Source organism: Canis lupus, chromosome 11 (assembly GCF_011100685.1).
Source record: "Canis lupus familiaris isolate Mischka breed German Shepherd chromosome 11, alternate assembly UU_Cfam_GSD_1.0, whole genome shotgun sequence".
NCBI classification, from domain to species: domain Eukaryota; kingdom Metazoa; phylum Chordata; class Mammalia; order Carnivora; family Canidae; genus Canis; species Canis lupus.
Window position 1 is genome coordinate 67,339,973 of NC_049232.1, and position 18,759 is coordinate 67,358,731.

General features: G+C 39.1%; 2 protein-coding genes across 2 annotated transcripts in view; one reads left to right on the forward strand and one right to left on the reverse strand.

Annotated features, from left to right (window-relative positions):
- The window catches only part of HSDL2 (hydroxysteroid dehydrogenase like 2), a 61,757-nt gene extending 43,329 nt beyond the window's left edge, over positions 1-18,428 (forward strand). The window contains 3 exon segments of the mRNA NM_001199130.1: positions 1,542-1,691; positions 5,800-5,928; positions 17,676-18,428. Of these exon segments, the coding sequence (NP_001186059.1) occupies positions 1,542-1,691; positions 5,800-5,928; positions 17,676-17,788 (392 nt within the window). The 3' untranslated portion in view covers positions 17,789-18,428.
- Positions 1,949-2,388, reverse strand: LOC106559504 (60S ribosomal protein L31-like). The gene has a single exon (XM_038553118.1). It carries the CDS (start codon positions 2,362-2,364, stop codon positions 1,987-1,989), a length of 378 nt encoding a protein of 125 aa, XP_038409046.1. The 5' UTR covers positions 2,365-2,388; the 3' UTR covers positions 1,949-1,986.
- Positions 18,429-18,759: the final 331 nt, after the last annotated feature.

The following is an 18,759-nucleotide window of genomic DNA, read 5'->3' on the forward strand; positions in this document are numbered from 1 at the left end:
GCCTATACCTCTCACTCTCCTTTACCCTTTCTACCATCCAATTCTTCTGATAACGTTTTGAGCTGTATACTTATGGTCATCATTTATACATATTGTCCCATCAATAAAAAGCAATGCCATGCCAAAGGCAGGGCAGTCGGAGTTGTTTGCCCTGGGTGTAGGCAGTAAAGGGGTACATTATCTGTATGAATTTTAAAATAATAAACTGACTACAAGTTTTTTAAAAAGTGTGTTTCTTCTTTGCTCCGTTGGATCTTGAGGATTTCATCTTTAAGATCTGTTTGGATTTTACCTTGTAAGTAGATAAGGATTTTATCGTTGTTTTTGTTTGTCTCTGGAATCATCATAATGGAAGGTAATTTATACCCAGCAAAATGGGATACTTTTATATTGCTTCTGTTGTATGATGCTTTATGCTATCAATTAGATTTTGTTTAATAACCTTTGATGAGTTATATAGGACAATATGGCTGGGTGTAATTTGAGTTCGAAAGTAAATGGAGATTTAAATTTTAGCCTAAAGCACATATTGGCCTTGGAGTTAATTTAATTAATGAATTGTTCTCACTTGTTTCTGGGGGCAACTGCCAGACTACCCACAAGTGATTCCCGGAGGATAAATATCAAAGGAACAGAGGTTGATAGTGAGAGACAGCTTCATGCTCTGGGAATTGTCTTATGGACTGTAGATCCCCTGGCTCATTATATGCTGGATGGTTATGGCCAGTGGGTTAAGTGGATAACCTCCATTCCCCTGGCCTTCTGTTTCTAGACGGAGGGAGCAGGGAGGGGGCTTTCATGAGGCTGATAGCCTGACCTCCCTTTTCATCCGGTGGGAGGGACACCAATCTGATGAAACTGGAAGAGGAAACGACTTTCTATGGTTTAGAGCCCTGTGAAGGTTTTCTGAGAAGGTTGTCCCTGGTTTTCACACAATCTTTATTTTCAGAGGCATTTCTAAGCCCTGATGGGAGGAGGCAAATTCAATTCAGGAATGAAAGAACTAATTTCAATATAGAGGCAAAGTTATTAGGAAGTCACTTGGCTATTGATTTAAGCTATAATCTCCATTTCAGCTCCACTGATTTCATGGTTTATATTCTGATTTCCCTGATTTTGACTCTAGTGTTTTCTTTTCTCATTTGGTTTTAGAACTCGGAGGGAGTGACAGAGGAATAACTAATTATTACTCCTAAAAGTCTGTTTAAGCCTGTTTTTTTTTGTTTGTTTGTTTTGTGTTTTTTTTTTTTTTTTAAAAGCCACTATAGTTTAGTAGTGGTTTGGGGTTTTTTTAAACCTAATCTGACAGTAAGCCTTTTATTTGAAGAGTATAAACCATTTACATGTATAATCATAACTGATGTGTTTGGATGTTATCCTATTAATTTGACTTATGCTTTTTGATGTCACCAAATGTATTTAAGGTCATTTTTGTCAAACAAGTCTCATTGGTGGCAAGTCTTTTCTGTTAATTAATTAGTTCTGTGTATAGCCTTACACTGCATAGGCTTTCAAGCCGTTATAACAATAATATTTTACAGATGTTATTCCGGAATTGAAAGAAGAGAAGCCACAGCCACCACCAAAACAACGTTCTGGAGCTGTGGAAGAAACATTTAGAATTGTTAAGGACTCTCTTAGTGATGACATTGTTAAAGCCACTCAAGCAGTTTATCAGTTTGAACTCTCAGGTAAGGATGGTATTTGGTAATTTGGTGCTTTTATGAAACAGAGTAGGCTATTTCCCTTGGAAGAAAATCAGCCTCTAGTAGCAATCACCTTGATAGTTGGATGTATCCAGAACCCTTAACCCTAGAATGTAGACATTCAAGAATAGCAAATAACTGCTGATTTGTATTCTTGAGTACATCTGGACACATGTAATATAAAATCTCATTACATAGACTTCCAGGGTTTTGTTTTTTGTTTTTTGTTTTGTTTGTTTTTGTTTTTCAGAGTTTTATACCTTTATTTGACAATCAGCGATTAGTTCTCATCCACATTAACAGTCTGTAGATTTTTGAAACTGGTGACAGGTACATAGGTAACCAGCGTGTAGAGCTTGTTTGGTGAATCTTCATCCTCATTACATTTTCTGGACAACCGCACACGGATACAGTATGGAACATTCCTTATTCCTTTGGCCCAGACAGCTTTGTTGAGCCTGGTGTCAATGCTCACATCTGGAGTTCCCATCTCCTTCATGGCAAATTTCCGGATCTCTTTGAGTGCCCGAGGGGCACACTTCTTGAAACCCACTCCATGGATACGTTTGTGAATGTTGGTGGTGTATTCTCTGGTCACTACCTCATTGATGGCAGAACGGCCCTTCTTCTTCTCGCCACCCTTCTTTGTGGGAGCCATTCTGCCGGGCCCTAGTTGGAAAGGAAGAGACTTCCAGTGTTAAATAAATTCTTGGCATATGTAGGTGAGAGGAAATGCTATGTAGGAGGGCATATGGATCATGACAGGCAGTGTAATACAGTAATATATCATCATCCACAGCACCTTACCCTTTTTATCTTTGAAATTATTCAAGTCTGTCTGCACGTAGGCAGCGTTTTCAAACCCCTCAATATTTTTCTTCTCAACATTTTTCTTCTCAGCATTTTTCTTCTCAACTCATATTAATGACAGTTTTAAGAATGAACTACTTCAGTCCCACTGAATGCAAACTTTGACATTATCAGTTCTTTTATCCTTTGTCTCCACTGTTTCCCCTCTCCTTCCTTTTTTCACCTTAGAGCCCATGGTCCATTGCTTTAACCACTCTCTTACCTGTATCCTGAATTTCCTGGACCTTTTGTGCTTATGTCACCACTTGTCAGAAGCCTCATCCTGGTTGAATCACACTATCTGGCTGCCCTGCAGTTGCATCCAGGCTGCTCAGTCCTCCTGGGAAAATGGAAAAAAACAGTCATACCACCCAGTGGATCTGTAGCAGTAGAAATTCATCATCACCCTTCTACAGCTGGAATCTGAGTGGTACCTCAGAATTCTGTATTTCTGTGGTCAGCTTACTGCATTTTCCACAGTGACTATTTTAAAGCTTCTCAGTGTTCCACAAATCTCCCATCTCTCCCGTCACCACTTTCCTGCCAGTTTCAGCAGATAACCCCACCTCTTCTTTCACAGTGATCATAGAAACTTGTAGACAAAGTGCTTTAGCTTCCCATCATCTGATATCAAATCAGCCATTATGAGTATCATTCTTTCTTCCTTCCCAGTAGAACAAAGCTCAGCTCTAGATTTATGCATCTCATGCTTTATTGTTCGTACTGATCATCTGGGATCATGCTAAAATGCATAATCTGATTCAGCATGTCTCAGGGTCTGAATTCTGCATTTCTGACAGGACTGCAGTCCACAGATCTCACTTAGAGTGGCAAAGTCCTAGATCTCATTTCCTGTGGCCTCCTCAGGGACTTTTTGCTTTTAATTATGCCCTCTCTCTCACCTGCATATCCTACTCCCCAGTGATATTTTAACATTCTCAAAGTCTATTCCATCTTTAAAACAAAACACAATGCCCCTAACCCAACTTCTACCCCCACCATTCTTCTCCCTTTTAAAAAAAAAGCCAAACTTCTTTTCTTTTTTTTTAATATTTTTTATTTATTTATTCATGAGAGACACACAGAGTGAGAGAGACAGAGACACAGGCAGAGGGAGAAGCAGCCTCCATGCAGGGAGCCTGACATGGAACTCGATCCCAGGACTCCAGGATCAGGCTCTGGGCTGAAGGCAGCACTAAACCACTGAGCCACCTGGGCTGCCCAGAGCCAAACATGTTTTCATCTACAGTTCACTCTCCTCTCATACCATATTTCTCCATTCTGCTGAATTTGCTGTCACCAAGGTCCTCAGTGACCTATACCATCAGTGGGCCTTTGTCATTACCTTGTCACCTCTCTACAGCATTTTAAGCTGTTGACTGTGCTTGCCTTCTGGGAGAGCTCCCTTCCTTGGCTTCCCTGACAGCAGCTCTCCTTGCTTTCCTCCTCTGTCTGAAATCATCTTTGTCAGTTACAGACTTGCCCTAGGAAACCTCAAATCACTCACCTGGCTTAAGTGGCCATAGGAAATGATTACTTATATATTCTTTTAAGGTTTTATTTATTTATTCATGAGAGACAGAGAGAGGCAGAGACCTAGGCAGAGGGAGAAGCAGGCTCCTCGCAGGGAGCCCAATGCGGTACTCAATCCCAGGACCCCAAGATCACTCCCTGAGCTGAAGGCAGATGCTCAACCGCTGAGCCACCCAGGCATCCCTATGTATCTATATTTCTAGCCTAGTCAGACTTCATTTGACATTTTCACTTGGTTGTCACAAAGATGCCTCAATCTGAACATATCTAAAACAGTTCCCCATTCCCAGCACCTGCCTCAGACACTCCCTATTCAATCTGCTCTTCTTCAGTAGTCCTCTCAGTACAAAATACATCAGTACTTACCCAATTTCCTGAGCCAAAAACTAGCAAATCATTTTTATTATTTTTTTATTTTAAAGATTTTATTTATTTATTCATGAGAGACACAGAGAGAAAGAGGTAGAGACACAGGCAGAGAGAGAAGCAGGCTCTATGCAGGGAAGCCAATGGTGGGACTCGATCCTGGGACTCCAGGATCACGCCCTGGGCTGAAGGTGGCGCTAAACCGCTGAGCCACCCGGTCTGCCCACAAATCATTTTTAATGCACTCTCCATACATTTCCTCAACATATTCACTTACCCAGGCTTGGGTTTCTGCTTTGAAATTATCTCTCAGGGGCACCTGAGTGGCTCAGATGGTTAAGTGTCTGCCTTTGGCTCAGGTCATGATCTCCAGGTTCTGTGATTGAGCCCCACATTGGGCTCCCTGCTCAGTGGAGGGTTTACCTCTCCCCTCTGCCTGTGCTCTCTCTGTCTCTCTGTCTCACTCAAATGAATAAACTCTTTAAAAAGAAAGAAAGGAAAACAAAACAGAAGAAAGAAATTATCTCTCAAATATACCTACTTTTTCCTATTCTCACTGCTACAATCTTGATTCAGGCACACATCAAGTTCCCAAACTACCCCAGCATCATCCTAACCTGCCTTTTTGCATCCTCTCTAGTATATTCTCCATAGCTATTAGGTGATCTATTTAAAATACTAACCTATACCATTCTCCTTCCGTGGCATATCCCTTAGGATGAAGTCAGTGAATCTTTCACATGGCCACTACCCCCTGCCTCTGGACTGCTTCATGAGCTCATCTCATGCCACTCTTCATTCTCTTTCTGCCTTCAGTCCTAAATCACTTTTTTTAGTTCTTCTCAAAATCTAGTAATTCTTACCTGATTTTTAAATCTCACCTTCCACCGGACTTGCCTGACTCCACATTACCCTCCACTTCATCTTGTGTGAGAACCATGATATTGCTGGACCTTCAGCTCCTAGCCCAGTATCTGGCTTGTAAGTACTTGATAAATATCTACTGAATTTGATAGAGGCATGAGGGTCTTAGCCTAGAAAAGAGCATTATGTAAAATTATTTTAATTGTAGCAGCTATTAAGTTTAAGAAGAACAGGGGGGCATTGGGGTGGCCCGGGTGCCCAGCGGTTTAGCGCCTGCCTTGGGCCCAGGGCATGGTCCTGGAGTCCCGGGATTGAGTCCTGTGTCAGGCTCCCCACGTGGAGCCTGTTTTTCCCTCTGCCTGTGTCTCTGCCCCCCTCTCTCTGTGTGTCTCTCATGAATAAATAAAATCTTTAAAAAAAAAAAAAAAAAAGAACAGGGCTTCTTTGGCTTTTTTTTCTTATATCTTTGCATTTTGCGTAGGTGAAGATGGTGGAACGTGGTTTCTTGATCTTAAAAGCAAAGGTGGGAATGTCGGATATGGAGAGCCCTCCAATCAGGCGGATGTGGTGATGAGTATGTCTACTGATGATTTTGTAAAAATGTTTTCAGGTGAGTTTTCACTTTTATTAATTTACTGATTGTTCAAGAAAAATTTAGTTCTAACTTTATTCCTTTCCAGATAATCAAGACTTGTGTTTACAGCAGTAGAATCTTAGTGGCTCTTGATGTTAAAGAGCACATAGTCTTCAGAAGGTTGTTCTTATTGTTTGGTACCTGATCTTACGGTTCCCTCTCCTGCCCCTTCTACTTCAGCTAACAAGTGGGAAGTAGAAGTCAGGATTTCCTTTTTGCAGGACTCAGAGGCCCATAAGATAATGTTGGGAATAGAGAGATAATTCAGAAGGACTCCTAGGTGGATTTATTTCTACTAGCTGGACTAAGATTGCCTTTCTGATAGTACCTGGGACATAGGAGGTGCTGGACTCAGCTGCACCTCATTTACTGAGAGTAATGTCATGCTTTGATCTTGCTGCAACTGTAATGGGAAACAGAGGCCCTCTCCTGCGGCCCCATGATTCTCCTTTCTGTGGAGTCTCTAGCCAAGAGAATTTTTGCATACTTTTCTATTCTGTCCATATACCCCTAACTGTGCTAGAGAATTTTAAGGATAATTTTTTCTACTTTCTACTCTTAGAACACTACAAATGGTAATTGCGACATGCATTTATTAGAAATGACACTTTAAAGCATTATAATATTTAAAAGTTCACTTAATGATCTATAAATGTTATTCGCTCTTTGTTGTTTTAATTTTCATAAATTAAAGAAAACAGTGTGTACTCTGTGTCCTGTAGATCTTGCTTTCCAGTTGTAATCTAGGATGTTAGTGGCCTATCTGAGCCAGTCTGTGTTTGTTACTAATGATTGAAGTCTTCAACTTTTCCTTTTTTTTTTTTTTAAAGATTTATTTATTTTAAAGTGAGAGTCCGTGAGTGGGCTGTAGGGGTAGAGGGACAGAATCTTCAACCAGACTCCCCACTGAGTGCAGAGCCCAAAACAGGTCTCCGTGTCACAGCCCTTGAGATCATGACCTGAGCTGAAACCAAGAGCCGGATGCTTAACCGAATTAGCCACCCAAGCACCTGGTTTTTGTTTTGTTTTTGTTTTTTTTTTTACAGTAGTATTAAATAATTCATGGTACAAAATCAGAAAGCATGCTTAAGAAAAAGCAAAATAAAAATATTCTCTTTTTTTTTTTTAAGATTTATTTATTTTCGGGATCCCTGGGTGGCGCAGCGGTTTGGCGCGGGCCTTTGGCCCAGGGCGCGATCCTGGAGACCCGGGATCGAATCCCACGTCGGGCTCCCGGTGCATGGAGCCTGCTTCTCCCTCTGCCTATGTCTCTGCCTCTCTCTCTCTCTCTCTCTGTGACTATCATAAATAAATAAAAATTTAAAAAAATTTAAAAAAAAAGATTTATTTATTTTCTAAGAGAGAATGAGCGCATGAGCAGCAGGAGGGGCAGAGAGAAACAGAGAGAATCTCTAGCAGACTCCACACTAAGTGCGGAGCCTGACATAGAACTGTATCCCAGGACCCCAAGATCATGACCTGAGCTGAAATCAGGTCATGCCACCTAACTGACTAAGCCACCCAAGCACCCCTAATCAAAATAAAGATACTTCTTTATCACACTACCGAGATATCAACCATCACTTGATTTTGGTGTAGAGTCATATATATTTCTGCGAATATATATACATACACACATATGCTTATAAAAACAGGATTATGGCATTACTATTGTTTGGTAATCTTTTTCACTCACACATTATAACATCTTACAGTGTTAATAGTTAATCTTTCTAGTCATTTCTTTTTAAGATTTTATTTATTCCTATGACAGAGCACAAGCAGGGGGAGTGGTAGGCAGAAGGAAAGAGAGAAGCAGGCTCCCAGTTGAGTAGGGAGCCCAGCATGGGGTCTGATCCCAGGACCTGAGCTGAAGGCTGATGCTCAACTGACTGAGCCACCCAGGCACCCTCTCTAGTCATTTTCAATATTGTCTTTAGTGTGTTAGTATTCCAACAACTCTGGCTTCATAAAACTTAAAGTGCTTTGGACATACTAGATGCTCAGTAAATGTTGGCAAATTCACATTTTATAAATAAGTAATATTTTGAATTTAAAGATCATTTAAAATAAAAATTGTCAATTTCTAAACTGACATAATAATTATAGCTAATATGCATTGTATGATTACTATGAGTTAATACTCCATGTAATGCTTTAAGAGGAAAAAAAAAATTTTTTTTAAGATTTATTTATTCATGAGAGACACAGAGAGAGACGGGGGTAGAGACATAGAGGGAGAAGCAGGCTCCTTGTAGGGAGCCCAGTGCAGGACTTGATCCCGGATCCTGGGATCACGCCCTGAGTGGAGGCAGCCACTCAACCACTGAGCCACCCAGGCATCCCTATCTTTTCCATTTTAAAAAAATGGAGACTGAGGCATTGATAGATTGAGTAATTAACCCAAGGTCACATAGTGAAGAAACGTTGAAGCCAAAATTTGAGTCCAGGCTCTTAGGCTCATACTCTTTTAATCATTATGCTACTCTGCCATCCAAAGGTGAGTCAGATGACTTCTTTAATTTACATTTTATTTATGTAACATAAACCTATAATAATGGGCTTTCTATTTATGTCTTTCTGTGAATGTGCTCCTGGATTGATTAGGGGAAGTCAGATAAATGAGTAGCTAAAAGAAGAAAAGTATTCTTATAGCAACAGTGAGTGTGCGTCTGCTTTTTATGTCCTTTTGTTCCTACTCTTTATCCCATCTGCTTTCCTTTGAAGGGGCACAGTTTAAACCTTATATTCTAGTATGATTTCTCTCTTAAGAAACTATAGCCATTTCTGACCTAATTTATATAGTGGATACTTTATAAATATAAAAACTTTAAGCAACTAGTGATCATCTAAATCAAAATCTCCTTTTGGCCAGTAGAGGCCACTTTACCATATGGTAAAGCATTATAATAGAAAAGAAATAAATTGTATAAGATTACCTGTTTAGGGATGCCTGTGGCTTAGTGATTGAGTGTCCGCCTTTGGCTCAGGGCGTGATCCCGGGTTCCTGAGATTGAGTCCCACATTGGGCTCCCGGCATGGGGCCTGCTTCTCCTGCTGCTTGTGTCTCTGCCTCTTTCTCTCTCGTGAATTAAAAAAACAAAAAAAGGTTACCTGTTTAATATATTGGGAGGAGAGATTATATATAGGTTATTGTGCTTACTAGCTATTTTTTAAACAATAGTATTGAGGTATAATTTACATAGCATAAAATCTATCCAGTATAAGTATGCGTGATTTTTGGTAGATTTATATATAGAGTTGTATAGCCATCACTTACAGTGTATTTCCATCACCCCAGAAAATTCTCTCATGTCTCCTTTTTTTTTTTTTTTTTAAGATTTTATTTATTTATTCATAGACACAGAGAGAGAGAGGCAGAGACACAGACAGAGGGAGAAGCAGGCTCCATGCAGGGAGCCCGATGTGGGACTCGATCCCGGGTCTCCAGGATCATACCCCAGGCTGCAGGCTGCACCAAACCGCTGCACCACCAGGGCTGCCCTCTCATGTCTCTTTGTAATCATTCCCCATTTTTACCCTTGGCTAACCAAACACTATTTTGTTTTCTGTCTCTATAGATTTCTCGTTATGTAAATGAAATCAAGCAGTATATAGTCCTTTGTATCTGGCTCCTTTCACTTACCATAAGGCTTTGAGATTCATCCCTTCATGTTGTAACATGTATTAATAGTTCAGTTCCTTTTTATTGCTGAATAGTATTCTGTATGGGTATACTACATATTATTTAATCCACTCACCAGCTGGTGGACATTTGCATTATTTCAGGTTTTTGGCTGTTATGAATAATGCTGCTTTGAGTATTGTCATAGGTGTATTTGGGTGGATGTATATTTTCATTTCTCTCAGATTCCTAAGAGTGGAATTGGTGGGTCATATGGTGAGATATATATGTCTTATATATACCATATGTGTATTGTATATATACACATACACCATATATTTGGAGAAACTACCAAACCATTTGCTAAAGTGGCTGTACTGATTTTACATTCTCATTAGTAATATATGAAGATTTTAATTTCTCCAGATTCTCACCAAAACTTATTAGTCTTTTTTTTACAGCTTTATTGACATATAAAACAGAATGACATATAAAACAATGATTTGATACATGTATATACATTGTTAAATGCATAATGTTAATCAAGCTAATGTGTCAGTGAATTAATACATTTATCCTACATAGTTCCCTTTTTTATTTTTGTAGTGAGAACATTTTAAGATCTACTCCTAGCAAATTTCAAATATACAATACAGTATTATTAAATATAGTCATCATTCTGTACATTATATCCCCAGGAACTATTCATCTTATAACTGAAAGTTTATACCCTTTGACCAACGTCTCATTTCTCTCTCCTAACCCGTGGCAACCACCATTTTACTCTCTGCTTCTGGATTCCACTATAAGTGAGATCACACATCTTTGTCTTTCTGTGTCTAGGTTCATCCATATTATCACAAATGGCAGGCAGTGTGTTTGATGTTAGAACCATTTTAGTGAGTGTGTGGTGGTATCTCATTGTGACTTCCATTTGTATTTCCTTAATGTTGAGCATCTTCCCATGTGTTTAATAGCTATTTGCATTTGATGAACTATTCATAACTTTTGCTTGTCTTTAAATTGACTTATTCTTTTATTATTAAATTGCAAGATTCTTTATAAATTCTAGGTGCATGTGATTTGCAAATATTTTCTCTCAGTCTGTCACTTCTCTTTTCATTTTCTTAATGGTGTCTTTTGAGTTAACAAAAGTTTTTTAGATTTGATAAAGTCAAATCCATCAGTTCTTTCTTTTATAGTTTGTGCTTTTTCCCCTAAGTATTTCATTCTTCTTTATGCTATTGTGAATGGAATTATTGTCCTTAATTTTATTTTTGAATTATCTGTTCCTAGTATACATAAATACAATTAGTTTTTGTGTATTGATTTTATATCCTGCAAAAAACCAGTGAAGCCATTTGAGCTTGGGATTTTTTTGTGGGAAAAATGTTAAATTATTAATTCAACTTATTATGTGTAACAATAGCTTTTATTTTTTAACAGCTTTATTGAGGAATAATTCACATACCCTGCAATTCATCCATTTAAAGGGTACAGTTAAATAGTTGTTAGCATATTCACATATATTTGCAACCAGCACCACAGTTGCTTTTAGAATGTTTTCATCACCTCAAAAAGAAACTCCATACCCATTAGCTGTTAACCCCATATCTCCCATCTGCATTCAGCTCTGAGCAACCACTGATCTACTTTTTGTGTCTAGATTTCCCTACTCTGGACTTTAATATGAACAGAATAGTATAATAGCGATTTTTTGTGACTAGCTTCTTTCGGCAAGTTTTTTTCTTTTAGCGTGTGTTGAAGTTTCATTGTTTTATTTTATTTTTTTTTAAGATTTTATGTATTTGAGAGAGACACACACACAGAGAGCCAGCACAAGCGGGGCACAGAGACGGGCGGAGAGAGAGGGAGAAGCAGACTCCTCGCTGAGCAAGGAGCCTGACACAGGGCTTGATCCCAGGACCCTGAGATCATGACCTGGGCCAAAGGCAGATGCTTAACCGACTGAACCACCCAGACGCTCCAGGGGAGATTCTTAAGCAGACTCCATGCCCAGGCAGACCCTGACTTGGGAATCAATCTTAAAACCCTGAAGATCATGACCTGGAGTCAAAATCAAGAGTCAGACACTTAGCCAACTGAAACACCCAGGCACCCCAGAGGGTTGGGTTTTTTTTTGTTGTTGTTGTTTTTTTAAGGTTTATTTATTTATTTTAGAAAAAGAATGTAGTGGAGAGGGGCAGAGGCAGAAAGGGAAAGAAACTCAAGCAGACTCCGCTGAGCATGGAGCCCAATGTGGGGCTTGATCTCATAACCCCAAGATCACAACCAGAGCTGAAACCAAGAGTTGGACGCTTAACTGACTTCACCACCCAGGTGTCCCTGTTTTTATTTTTTTAAGGTTTTATTTTTTAAGTAATCTGAATATCCAGTGTGGGGCTCAAACTTATAACCTTGATATCAGAAATCACATGCTCTTCTGATTGAACCAGCCTGGTGCCCCTTTTTTTGAGAGTTTTTAGATTTAGCTCATGTATTTAGGCCTCTGACCCATTTTAAGCTAATATTCGTGTATGGTATGAAGTAGAAGCCCAACTTAATTTGTTTGTCTGTGGATATCAGTTATCCCAGCACCATTTGTTAAATAGATTAGTCTTTTCCCATTGAATGGTCTTGTCAACCTTGTTAAAGATCAGTTGACCATAGATGTTTGGGTTTGTTAAACCCATAAATAAAGGTAAAGTTAATATAGAATTACCACATGACCAAGCATTTTCCACTCCTATATTCAAAAGAAAATAGATATTCAAATATGTGTATATACATGCTCATAGCAGCACTATTCACAGTAGTCAAAAGGTGGAAACAACCCAGATGTCCATCAACAAATGGATAAACAAATTGTGTGTGTGTGTAATGAAATACTATTCAGCCATAGAAAGAAATGAGGTACTGATTCATCATATAATGTGGATGAACCTGGAAAACTTAATAAGTGAAAGGAGTCAGACACAAAAGATCCCATATTGTATGAATCCTTTCATATGAAACACTAGAATAGTAAATCCATAGACACAGAAAGCGATTGGTAGTAGCCAGGGCCTAGAAGGAAGGGAAATTGTTAATGCATCATGGGTACAGGGTTTCCTTTTAGCAGGGATGGAAATATTTTGGGACTAGACAGAGGTGATAGTTGTATGACATTGTGACTCCACTTAAGTGCTACTGAATTGTTCACTTTATTTCTTTTAAAGATTTATTTATTTATTTATTCATGATAGACAGAGAGAGAGAGAGAGGCAGAGACACAGGCAGAGGAAGAAGCAGGCTCCATGACTGGGAACCGAACGCGGAACTCAATCCCGGGTCTCCAGGATCGTAACCTGGGCCAAAGGCAGGCACCAAACCACTGAGCCACCCAGGGATCCCCAATTGTTCACTTTAAAATGGTTAATTTTATGTCATAAATTTCCCTTCATGTTTTAGAGTACATATTTTTATTTTATTGAAAAAATTTTTAAGTTATCTCTACACCCAACGTGGAGTTCGAAATCTCAACCCCAAGATCAAGAGTTACACACTCCACTGACAGAGCCAGCCAATTGCCCAGAGCATATATTTTTTTAAAATGTTCTTTGGTCTTTCCCACTTCCACTTCACAGAGGTGTGAAGTCCTTCAGGTCTTTTTGGTATTTCTTTCATTATTTAACTCCATATTTTCCAATGTGATCACATTTCTCAATGTTAGATGTTTACTTACACTGTTTTGTTTAGATTCACTAAAGACTGATAGATAAGATTTAAGTTCTCTTATAGCACCGTGATTTTACTTTACTTCCCCCTTTCCCACCCTTCCAATATAATTATATCACCTTTTTTTTTTTAAGATTTTATTTATTTATTCATGAGAGACACACAGAAGAGAGAGGCAGAGACACAGGCAGAGGGAGAAGCAGACTCCCTGCAGGGAACCTGACGTGGGACTCGATCCCGGGACCCTGGGATCACGACCTGAGCCAAAGGCAGACACTCAACCACTGAGCCATCCAGGCGCCCCATCACAGACTCCATGCCCAGGCAGACCCATCACCATTTTGTTTTAAATCAATACTCTATGTTTAAATAATCATGATTCTGCTGTAGTTTTACCACTGAGTCAAATAGTAGACTATTACTAGGTTTTCTCTCAGAGAACTTTTTCCTGGATTTAAATAAATGTCCTATGCCCCCCCCCCCCCCCCGCCCCACCTCCACTAAAATAGGTACAAAGAAACCAAGGAAAATCTTCCCATACTCTTCCCACAATTTTTTGATACAATTTTCCACTCTGCCAAATGTGTCAGATTACTTGTCAATCTACTTTTTTTCCTGGAGCTCTTTGTCTTGTTATAATAGATAAGCTTATTAAGCTTGCTATGCAGCTGTGATCCTAGAAATTTTTAACTCTATGCTGAGTCTTTTAGTTCTTGTATCCCGTGTTCATTCTTGGTTTATTCTCTTTTGGTGGCACACATTCTCTCACATTCTCTAGTAGCTTCATGAGAAAGGATACATAAAAGATTGTATAAAACTATTTGTATTCAACCAACACATTGTTTGGCTGGGTAGAGATTTCTGGGTTGAAAGTTACTGTTCTTCAGAATTGTGGAGCCAAGGGGTGCCTGGGTGGCTTTGTTGGTTAAGTGTCCGATTCTTGATTTCGGCTCAGTTCACAATCTCAGGATTGTGGGATCAAGCCCCTTTCCCTGTTCACATGCGCGTGTGCGTGTTCTCTCTCTCTCTCTCTCTCTCAAATAAATAAATAGAATCTTAAAAAAAAAATCGTGAAGTCATTGCTCCATCTTCTAAAATTACTATTGAGATTTTGATTACTATTGTTTGTCTTAATCCAAAAGCTTTAGAATCAGAATGTTCCCTTTCTCTATAGTGGTTTGAATTTTCACAATGATGTAAAGTAGTGTGGTTTTTTTTTTCTTTCATTTTCCTGGGTACTTGACGGGTTCCTTGGGAATACATCCTATATTATTTCTTTGAAAGTTCTCTTAGTTCTCACTTTCTGGAGAAAACATTCAACCTTTGATTCAATCTTTGATCACCTCTTTCTGCTATTGCATATCTCTTTATATTAAACTTTTTTACTTTTTGAGAGATTGATTCGCCTTATTTTTACCTTTCTTTTTTTTTTTTTTTAATAGTAAGGAGAAACTTTATTTGAAAAAGGTATTATGGGGCAGCCCCGGTGGCTCAGTGCTTTAGCCCCGCCTTCAGCCAAGGGCGTGATCCTGGAGACCTGGGATCAAGTCCCATGTCAGGCTCCCTGCATGGAGCCTGCTTCTCCCTCTGCCTGTCTCTGCCCCCCCCCCCCAAATAGATAGAAGATAGATAGAAGATAGATAGATAGATAGATAGATAGATAGATAGATAGATAGATAGATATTTCTGGAGGGTGGTGTATAGAGAAAGACTTTTGCAGTAGTGGGAGAGGGGCAGTAGCAATAGAGAAGATTGATTTCTGTGACCTGAAGATCTACAAGTGACTCTTTCCTATTTTATTTTATTTTATTTTATTTTATTTTATTTATTTATTTATTTTATTTATTTATGATAGTCACACAGAGAGAGAGAGAGAGGCAGAGACACAGGCAGAGGGAGAAGCAGGCTCCATGCACCGGGAGCCCGACGTGGGATTCGATCCCGGGTCTCCAGGATCACGCCCTGGGCCAAAGGCAGGCGCCAAACCGCTGCGCCACCCAGGGATCCCCCTATTGTATTTTAATATTATCTCTCAAATTTTTAATTTCCAGGAGTTCACTGTTGTGGTCATTGTTTCTTCTCTTACCTGCCCCTTTCCCACTCACTGGATCCCATTCCATTCCCCTTCTCCTACAACTTTTCTCCCTTCCTGTCATTTCCTTGCCCCTGCCCCTTTAAGTCTTCTCTGTTTCTCCCTCTTCCCTGTGCTTCTGTTCTTCCCTCTTTCTCTAGCATTCTGTTCTTGATACATTGCTTTTCTATCTTCTCTTATCGATAAGGACATGAACTATGGAATTCTTTTTTTTTTTTTTCATTCACTTTGTTTTAGCGTTCTTCAGTGCCTGCATTTGTTTCCTCCAAATAGCTTTTATGTTTTTGTTTTTTTTGTCTCCATTTGATGTGCATTCGTCTTTATAGGGAAGGCTCCATAAAGATGGTGGAAGCTGTGTATGTGTGAGTAGGGCTTAGGGCTTGTGGACTGGTGGGTTTCACTGTAGGGTGAAGGACAGAACGCCAGTTTTCCAGCAAAAGGGCACCCAGATGTCACTGTTTTATCCATTTCTGGAGGAGCTATTCTGTTCTTTAAAGAACAAAGATTTTCCAGTATCTTCTATGTAAATGAAAATTATCCCTTAATTTATTATTTGTAAACTTGGGTATTAATATCACATTTCCATGAAATAATGTGCAGCTCAGTTTATGCATTAAAGAATTGGGCTTGATTCTTTCTATCCCTAAGCAATCTATAATGCTTTGTTACAACTCCTACATAGAATAATTTAAAGGTGTTTAATATCTCAACATATATAAATATGTTAACCCACACTTTTTTTTTTCCTGTGTGGCCGGGTAGAAGTTTACTAATATACCAGACAAATATTGTGCCTGCTGGAGGTATGATCTGTATATAAATTGGCATCATATAGCTCAGAAAACTATAAATATGAATTAAGGGCACCTGAGTGGCTCAGCTTGTTAAGTGTCCCACTCTTGATTTCGTCTCAGGTCATGATCTCAGGGTTATGGGATCAACCCCTCTATTGGGCTCCAGCTCCATGACCAGCACAGTTTGCTGGAAACTCTTTCCTTCTCCTTTACCCTCTGTCCCTTCCCCCACTCACATGTGTGCTCTCTCTCTAAAATAAATAAATAAAATCTTTTTAAAAAGAGGGGGAGGGCAGCCCCCGTGGCTTAGTGGTTTAGCACCGCCTTCAGCCCAGGGCGTGATCCTGGAGACCCAGGATCGAGTCCCACATTGGGCTCCCCCTACAGAGTCTGCTCCCTCTGCTTGTGTATCTGCCTCTTTCTCTCTCTCTCTCTCTCTGTCTCTAATAAATAAATAAAATCTTAAAAAAAAAAAAACAACAAAGATTCAGACACACCTGGCTTTGAATTGCAGCACGGCCATATACAAGCTGTGTGACATTGGGCAAGTCAGAATCCTGTCTGAGCCTCCGTTTCCTCATTAATTCCACCATGTGCCAAACCCTGTACTAGCACTAGAATAGGAGTAGCAAATAAAGTTTCCTCCTTCCATGGAGCTTCTTTTATGTTTTATTAACTGCAATTCTGTTTTAATACTCATATTTTATATCCTGGCTTTTCTGTGGTTAAAATGCTGCTAACACATACTTTTGTCCATACACTATGTTTTTTAACTCTTTGAGGAACCTCCACACAGTTTTCCAGAGTGGCTGCACCATTTCACACTATGTTTTTAATGATAATTTCTTGGGGGATCCCTGGGTGGCGCAGCGGTTTGGCGCCTGCCTTTGGCCCAGGGCGCGATCCTGGAGACCCGGGATCGAATCCCACATCGGGCTCCCTGTGCATGGAGCCTGCTTCTCCCTCTGCCTGTGTCTCTGCCTCTCTCTCTCTCTCTGTGTGACTATCATGAATAAATAAATTAAAGAAAAAAAAATGATAATTTCTTAAGAATATTATATGCATTTACACCTTTTGATTTTTTTTAATCTAAACCTGAAATGTTAGAAGTTTAATGAACTATAACTGATTGAAAAAATTAACTAAGATAGTATTTGTTTACTATAATTCATCCGAGGGCCATGTATCCTTTATTTTTTTTCCCATGTATCCTTTAATGTGCTATAACTAGTATATGAATGTCCCATCTTCAGCTTTTTGGTATAATCTTTTGCTGATTGTCGTTTTTACATTATCTAGTATTATAAGATATTGTTAACATCTAAGTCTAGGAATTGGGATTCCCAAGTTACTGATAAAAAAATGGAATAGAAATTTGTGTGCTTCAGAGGTTTATAAAACTCAAGGAAGTTCTTTTTATAATGTATCTTCTTGAAGTGGTATTTCCGAAAGGACATTAATGGATGCTTCTCCTTCCCTCATTTTCTCATTTTAGGAAAACTAAAACCAACAATGGCATTCATGTCAGGAAAATTGAAGATTAAAGGAAACATGGCCCTAGCAATCAAATTGGAGAAGCTAATGAATCAGATGAATGCCAAGCTGTGAAGGAAAAAGAAAAAAAAAAAAATGTCGATCACTAAGCTCAAAAAATAAAAGTACTCAACAGTTAAAATCTGTTTGTTTTCTTTCCTCTCGTAAGGATATGCATGTTTGTTCTGGGAAAAAATACAATTTTTGTATCTGTAAGACTTGAAATTGTAATTAAAACAGCTAATTAATCAAACATAAGCTTCATTAAGTGGAATTCTAAGACAGTCTGCCTATCGTATTTTGCGAGTTTTGCTCTCTGAGCATAGATTTCATTCATTGTGGGAAAGGTATGATGAGCAATTTATCAGGTTCAAGCAGTAAAATTAGCTCTTTTCAACACTTCGCATATAAAAGGAGGTTAACCAGTTTTAATTTTTCTGTTTGGGATTATATGCTAGTGAAATCTTAAATGGTATTTTAGAGTTTTATATAGTTTTAAAAAAAGATCTTCTACAATGCATTGTCAATCACATAAACGACTTAATAAATACTGTTTGTGAAGACTAATGAAACAAAAGCTTTTTCATTCTAACGAGCTTTACAAGTATGTTACCTATAGTAAAAATGTTATTAATGTAATTCAGCTAATTACAGTATGTATTGTCATGTTAAAGTGTGTAAAAATATCCTAAAATAAAATAATTTCTCCCCAGAAGTATGCACTTGGTCACAGTGTTTATTTTTTATTTTTAAAGATTTTATTTATTTACTCATGAGAGACAGGGAGAGGGAGAAGCAGGCTCCATGCAGGGAGCCCCGCGTGGGACTCCATCCCAGGTCTCCAGGATCGCCGCCTGGACAGAAGGGGGCGCTAAACCGCTGAGCCACGCGGGCTGCCTGGTCACAGTGTTTAAAAAAGAGAACATCAGGGGAATCCCTGGGTGGCTCAGCGATTTAGCGCCTGCTTCAGGCCCAGGGCATGATCCTGGATTCCTAAGAACGAGTCCCATGTCAGGCTCCCTGCATGGATCCTTCTTCTCCCTCTG

What these genes read in the sequence shown, in the direction of transcription:
- LOC106559504 (XM_038553118.1), bottom strand. Translation starts at nt 2,364, where the DNA reads ATGGCTCCCACAAAGAAGGGTGGCGAGAAGAAGAAGGGCCGTTCTGCC.